This window comes from Prionailurus viverrinus, chromosome X (genome assembly GCF_022837055.1).
Source record: "Prionailurus viverrinus isolate Anna chromosome X, UM_Priviv_1.0, whole genome shotgun sequence".
In the NCBI taxonomy this organism is placed as follows: domain Eukaryota; kingdom Metazoa; phylum Chordata; class Mammalia; order Carnivora; family Felidae; genus Prionailurus; species Prionailurus viverrinus.
In genome coordinates, this window is record NC_062579.1 from 116,726,440 (window position 1) to 116,732,439 (window position 6,000).

General features: G+C 55.4%; 1 protein-coding gene across 5 annotated transcripts in view; it reads left to right on the plus strand.

Moving 5' to 3' along the window:
* Positions 1-5,330, plus strand: part of MAMLD1 (mastermind like domain containing 1) — a 122,555-nt gene extending 117,225 nt beyond the window's left edge. For 4 of the 5 annotated variants that reach the window (XM_047844259.1, XM_047844258.1, XM_047844260.1 and 1 more), the window contains 2 exons: positions 2,034-2,118; positions 3,113-5,330. In XM_047844259.1, coding sequence (XP_047700215.1) covers positions 2,034-2,118; positions 3,113-4,218 — 1,191 coding nt within the window. In that variant the 3' untranslated portion in view covers positions 4,219-5,330. The remainder of the gene's footprint in view (positions 1-2,033; positions 2,119-3,112) is intronic. The other variant, XM_047844262.1, reaches the window with a different exon arrangement.
* The last annotated feature ends 670 nt before the right edge of the window (positions 5,331-6,000 follow it).

The following is a 6,000-nucleotide window of genomic DNA, read 5'->3' on the forward strand; positions in this document are numbered from 1 at the left end:
CCCAGTTTCTCCACCCCTTGCCCCATGGGTGTCTTTCCTCTCTACCTCCTTCCCTTTGGACTCTTTTGCCCTTCCCTGGCATTTTCTTCCGTTGCGCTCTATATTCTTCCAACCTGCCCCCTGGCCCCCACCCCCACCCCTTGTACAACTGCGTTCTTTGAGGCAACTAATGGGGCAAACAGTGGAAATGGATTTAGGGTGGGTGTTGACCCAGCCAGCCACAGGAACCAGACCCCAGAAGCAGCCAGTCCCCAGAAGCAGTGGGCTGGAGAGGCCAGAGCACCGGGTCTGCTGTTGAGACACATGGCACTTCCTAGCCATATCACGTTGGGCATGGCATTTAACCTCTCTGAGCCTCACATGTCACATTAGTAAGCGGGGGGCTGTGGATCTTCTGCCCAGATCTTGGCCGCTGGTATAAGGATGGAAGGGAAGAGCAGAAGTGAAAGTGCTGGCCCAGGGTGAAAGGCCTGCCTTCAGAAAGCCTGCCTGCCCCCAGTGTGGCAGGCAGAGCCTGGCTTCGATGCCCTGCTTCCTGCCTCGGGCAGCCATGTGACCCCCGTGCTACTCGGGGGCCAGATCCCTAACTGCAATGATATGAAAGAAGGGTGCGGGCGGCTCAGCACAGTGAGCATGCGTGGGCTGGCCCCGGGTGCCCCATACTCTAGCAGGAAGAGGGCAGCTCCATGGGCAGCCCCAGGAGTAGCCCCCCACCGCCCACATCCAGCTGCCTCGGTGGAGGAGGACAAGAGCCCAGACAGGAAGCAGGCTAACTGCAGGATGGTGAAATCGCTTCTGGCGTGGTCTGCCCAGTGCCTTGTGTCTGTCCTCTGCCGCCAGGCTGGGAGCCCAGCACTCTCCGAAGCGCCAGCCCCACTGGGTGCAGAAAAGCAGGCCCCGCTGGGCAGCCCATGTTGTAGGTCAAGTCCTCTGGCATCTGGGGAGGGGGTTGCAGCTCAAAACATGGGCTAAGGGGTGGGAGCTGCCTTGGTTGCCAGCACACTGTGGAGCAGGCTTCCTGAGAAGGGGAGAGAGAGGGCAGTGGGCGAGATCTGGGTCCCAGTCACCACCTGGAACCAAATGGCTGAGGGTCTCCGGGTAAGTCGTGCCCCCGGCCCCTCATCCGGTTCTCTGCTATCTCCTTGGGCCACTGAGACTCAGTGCTGAGACTGCGGCCCTGAAGCTCGGCTCCTGCCCCAGCCCACCAGCCGTCCCCTGAGAGGGAGACAGGAAGCTTGTCCCAATTACCCATCCTACAGCCAGGCGGGAGAATGACGGGAAGTTGGCAGTAAGTGGCTACTCTGGGTGGCAGACAATGCATTTATCTGACCATGTGATCATCCTGCCGTTCATGCCAGGACCACCCAGAAGGAGCCTGAGCCCTTTCCCCGTGACAGCCCTGCAGAAGCGGGGTACCCACCACCACATAGCCCAGAGTCTGCTCTGCCCCAGCCATGGCGTCCCTGGTTCGCTTAGCCATTCCTTGTCTGCGTGGTTCCGGGTCCGAGCCCCACCCCTATCGCTTAGCGTCCTCAGAATATAGCCAGTTCGTCTGGGTCTCCTTGAGGCTGGCCTGCCAAGACTGTTGTCAGCACTGTAGACATGGTCTGGCCAAGGCAGAGGAGTGTAGGACTGTCACCTCCCTCCTTCTACATACTCTGCTTCTATTAATGCAGCCTAATGTTACATTTGCTCTTTTGGTGACCACATCTCACTGCTGGCCCATCCTGAGCAGAAGGACATCCAAAATGCCTGAATCTTTTCTCTGTGTGCTGTTGCTGTTAAGCTCTGTCTCTCCCGCCCCCATCCTATGCTGTCACAGTTGATTTTTTAACCCAGGTGCAGAATCCTACTTTTGTTTATACCTGTGGAGTTTTGCGCGGGAGGGTGGGGCATGCATGCAAGTGTGTGTTGATGTGTTCACTCATGCTTTCTGCTACACCAAAGCCAAGTCCTGGGCCCCCATGCAGCAATCCCAAGGCCGAGTTTCTTGGTAGCCGCTATCTAACACATCTTTTTCATCTTCTGTTTAGCAAGAGAAGCAGAGATCAGGTCTTATGGCAATGACCCCTGAACAGCGGAGTACATATATTGCCCAACAGATGAGTCAGTTTCAAGGTAAGCAGTTAAGGTCATTGTTCCCAAAGGGGCAGGCTGGAGTGGGGGGCGGGGGAGGGGGAACAATTCACTCCAGAGTAAGCCGTTACTGTCAGTGTTTCTGAAACTCCTGAGGGAGAAAGGGGAGGTCTGCAACTCAGTTAAATAGCATGAAGCTGTCCCCGCCCCCCAACCACCACCACCCCAGCCACTGCTGGAGTGACCTTCCACTCTAATCATTCCTGAGCCATCCCTCAGGTGTGGGCAGTGGGACAGGGGTTGAGGACACTCTTCCTCAAAGAGTCTGTGGCGGGGGTTCCCAGAGCCTGAACACATAGCAGGGGTCCCTTCCCTACCACGGCAGCTCTGAATGGGCTCAACATTTATTGGCCGCGGATACAGTCCTTAACAAAAAAGCCAGGCATGGTCCCCACTTTGTGGAACTTTCACACTAGCTGGGGAGATGGGTGTGAAACAATACTTAGCAGCCAGCGGAGCGACAGTGGGCTGGGCCAAGAATGCCCTCACCTGGTTTTAGCCCAGTGCTGCCTCCATTCTCCAGCAAAAACCCCTGTTCCTTTGGGCCTGACACCAGCCGAATGTCCTCCCTGCCCAAGCTGGGGTAGCATGTCAGGCCATACTTCAGCTGCAGTGACAGGACAGACAAGTTCCAGGAAGGCCAGAGGCAAGGGGTGGACCACTGTCAAGGCGTGGGCAGGGCCAGGCCTGTGTATGGAGTGCTGAGTATAAAACCAGACCCGGACCCTGGCCTTGTGGAGCTTATGATCTACCTGAAAAGACAGACCGAAAAGCTGGCATTTTCAGTCCAGTGGGATCGTATGTCGGTGTGTGCGTGGGGAGAGCTGAGGGTGGAGAAAGAAGGGGAGTTGAGAAGAGTTGAGGAGCTGAGTGCAGAAAGCAAGAAATCAGTGCCGGGCCAGTAGCTCCCCAGCGGCAGCTGCAGCCCAAGTTGAAGGTGACTGTGGAACTGACCTCCACTTTTCCCTTTCTGTAGCCGTCCAAGAACAAGTCACGTCCAAGTGTAACCAGACTGAGGCAAGCCCCCCATCCAACCAGCCTATGATGCCACCCAGAGCTGGGCTCCTTCAGAACAATCTGAGTCCAGGAATGATCCCACCCACCAGGCACCAGAGCCATGAAGGCATGGGCGTGATCTCACCGACTCCGGGCAAGCAGCAAGGAATTTTCAACTCCGGCCCCCTGTTTCCCGTACCCTTGCGCCTGGGCCAGAACCCCCTAAGTAGCCTCGGTTCTGTCTGTCGTCGTCTGCAGATTCCCAAGGCCACTCCCTCAAGAGTGCCCCTGCCTGGGTTCTGTCCCAGGCCCCTGAGTACCCAGCCCCCGAGCCCCCACCAGCTCAGACAGCCCTGTGTGCCAAGAATGCCCGCAGTGTTCAACAATGCTGCATGGGCGGCGGCGGCAGCTGTGACCACAGCGGTCTCAAGGGAACCGGCCTTGAGCCGTGTAGATAATAGCGTCCAGCAGCATTTTGATAGCAACTCCATCTTCACCAAGGCGCCCGCAAGAGTTCCCATGGTAGCCCCGACATTTCCACCGCATCAGGCAATTGCGCCCCCCAATCAGGTGACCCCAGGAGGCAGGCCAGGCCATAAAGTGAGTGCGGCTCTGGTTGACCCTAGCTTCAGCCCGCTGGGCAACCAGAGCCTCGGCCAGAGCCCGGTGCAGGGTCCCGTGCCTGCGCTCAATGCCACCAAATCCCTCCAGCAGGGAATGGCCAGCTTTGGTCCCATGAGTCCCATACAGGGCATCGAGCCGCCAAGCTACATGGCCGCCGCCGCCGCCGCCGCCTCTGCCGTCGCTGCCAGCCAGTCCCCAGGTCCATTCCCCAGAATGGGCAACCCCCCTGATCTGCCACCCTATGACTTTCTGCCCCAGCCCCAGCCCCAGCCCCAGCCCCAACTAAATGGTCTGATCTCACCCCCTGACTGTAGTGAGGCGGATTTCATTGAAGCTCTGTTGAAGGGCCCCAGCGCAAGCCCAGAGGAAGGCTGGGTGTGCGACCTGAGGCTCATCGACGACATTTTGGAAGAGCACGCCGCCGCCCACGATGCTGCCGCCCAGAGCGCGGGGGTGCTTTAAGTGCCCGTGGAAAACCCTGCGCTGTCACCACTTTAGGCAGTGGCTGGACCCATAGCAAATTCACAGCCACCTCCACAGCCAGTTTCCTCATCACATTTGAGTGGCATCAGCCTGTGCTCATCCCTGTCTCTACCTGTGACAAAATGGAAAGCTGGTGATTTTTCAAGCTACCTGTACATATTTGAAAATTTTGTAAATGGTTTTCGTAAACGTTAATGACAGAAGTATTTATACTTCATTTTGTGACTTTGTAAATAAAGTGACGGCTTTTGTTTCAGTAGAGTTGTGTTTATTATGCATTGTTTGTGTTTACTATACATTGTTGCAAATATGCAGGCTGTGTTCTTTGCCCCAGCGCTACCTTGTTAAGCTGGTTGTTAAGCCCCAGCACTACCTTAGAAGCCAGGTGGTTGTTGCTTATGGTTTTGATGTAATGGCAGGTGTGGATGTGACCAAGAGGCATTGTACAAACTGACAAATGCCAAGTAGAAACCCCTTGGCCATTTATTGCCATTTTCACTAAAAATTATATCGTCTTGTGTGATTCTTAAACTCTTTCGCAAACCTGTTGGGTCTCCGCTGGCTCTTTCCTGATGCGCATATTACAGCGGAAGCTTTACAAGTGCCCCGCAGAGGAAATTTGCCAGGAGGCTAAGAGTTCTGTAGATTTGGGAGGGGTGAAAAGAGAGCCTGTGAGCTGAACACTGGCTGCGCTGTCCACCTTGAGGATCTAGAGTGTTCTCCGTTTATCATTCAGACAGAGAAACCCCCAGGTTCACGCTTCTCCAGTGGCACCTTGCAGGGTGGAGATTAGATGTACCTGGTTTAAAGCCTTTCAGTATTTGTTTTCATGTATGGTCTGTGGTTGGAGGGGGGAGTCTGTAAACATTAATAGTTGATTTGGGGTTTGTCTTTGATGGTTTTTATCTGCAATTATTGTCATGTATATTTAAGTGTCTGTTATAGAAAACCCACATGTGTTCTGTAAACTTTTTCTCAGTGTCCAGACTCTGTGTAATCACATTTTAATTGCCACCTCCTATTTCGCCTTTACATTTGAAATCTGGCGTCTGTTTCAAGCCAGTGCGTTTTTTCTTTGTTCTATAATAAACAGCCAGGAGAAAAGTGCCTCTATGTTTTCAATTTTCAAGGGAGCATTCAGTACTTACAAAGCCATGGCAGCTAAGCCTGTTGGTGTCTTTGGTTCTTTCAGAGTCTACACGTGCCTTGTGCACCGGGCAGGCCCTGACCCGAGGGGCGAGGGGTAAAAAGTTTGCCTCTGCCATCAGTCTGCATCACAGCACGGAAGCACGTTATTTTTCACTGCAGCCCTTCATTTTCCAGAGAAGGAAGCCGAGGCCACTGAACCAAGTGCACTGGGGGCAGGGGGCAAGGGGCAGGGGGAGACTCCCACTGCCAATGTAGACCCTCTGCACCACTATCCTCTCACCCCTGAGAGGGTGACAGACCCAATTAAAGATCTGTATTCTTCCCACTTAAGGGACACCCATGTAGGGCGGCGAGTTGGGGGGGGGGGGGGCGCTGAGGCAGTCTGCTGCACGGGAAAGAAGTCCTGTCACTTCACAAAGACACCCGGGAGAGGAGGGCCTTCCCGCCTCCCCTCCACCTCCTCCCCCAAAGCCTAGGCTAAATCCAACCCTGTTCCTCCGGAGTGTGGGGCGGGAGCAGCTCAGCACGCCCGGGGGCGGGGGCGGGGGCGACGGGGCGCAGAACTTGGCTTCAGGGTCGGGACCGCTGTGGACGGGAAGTTACTGCCACAGC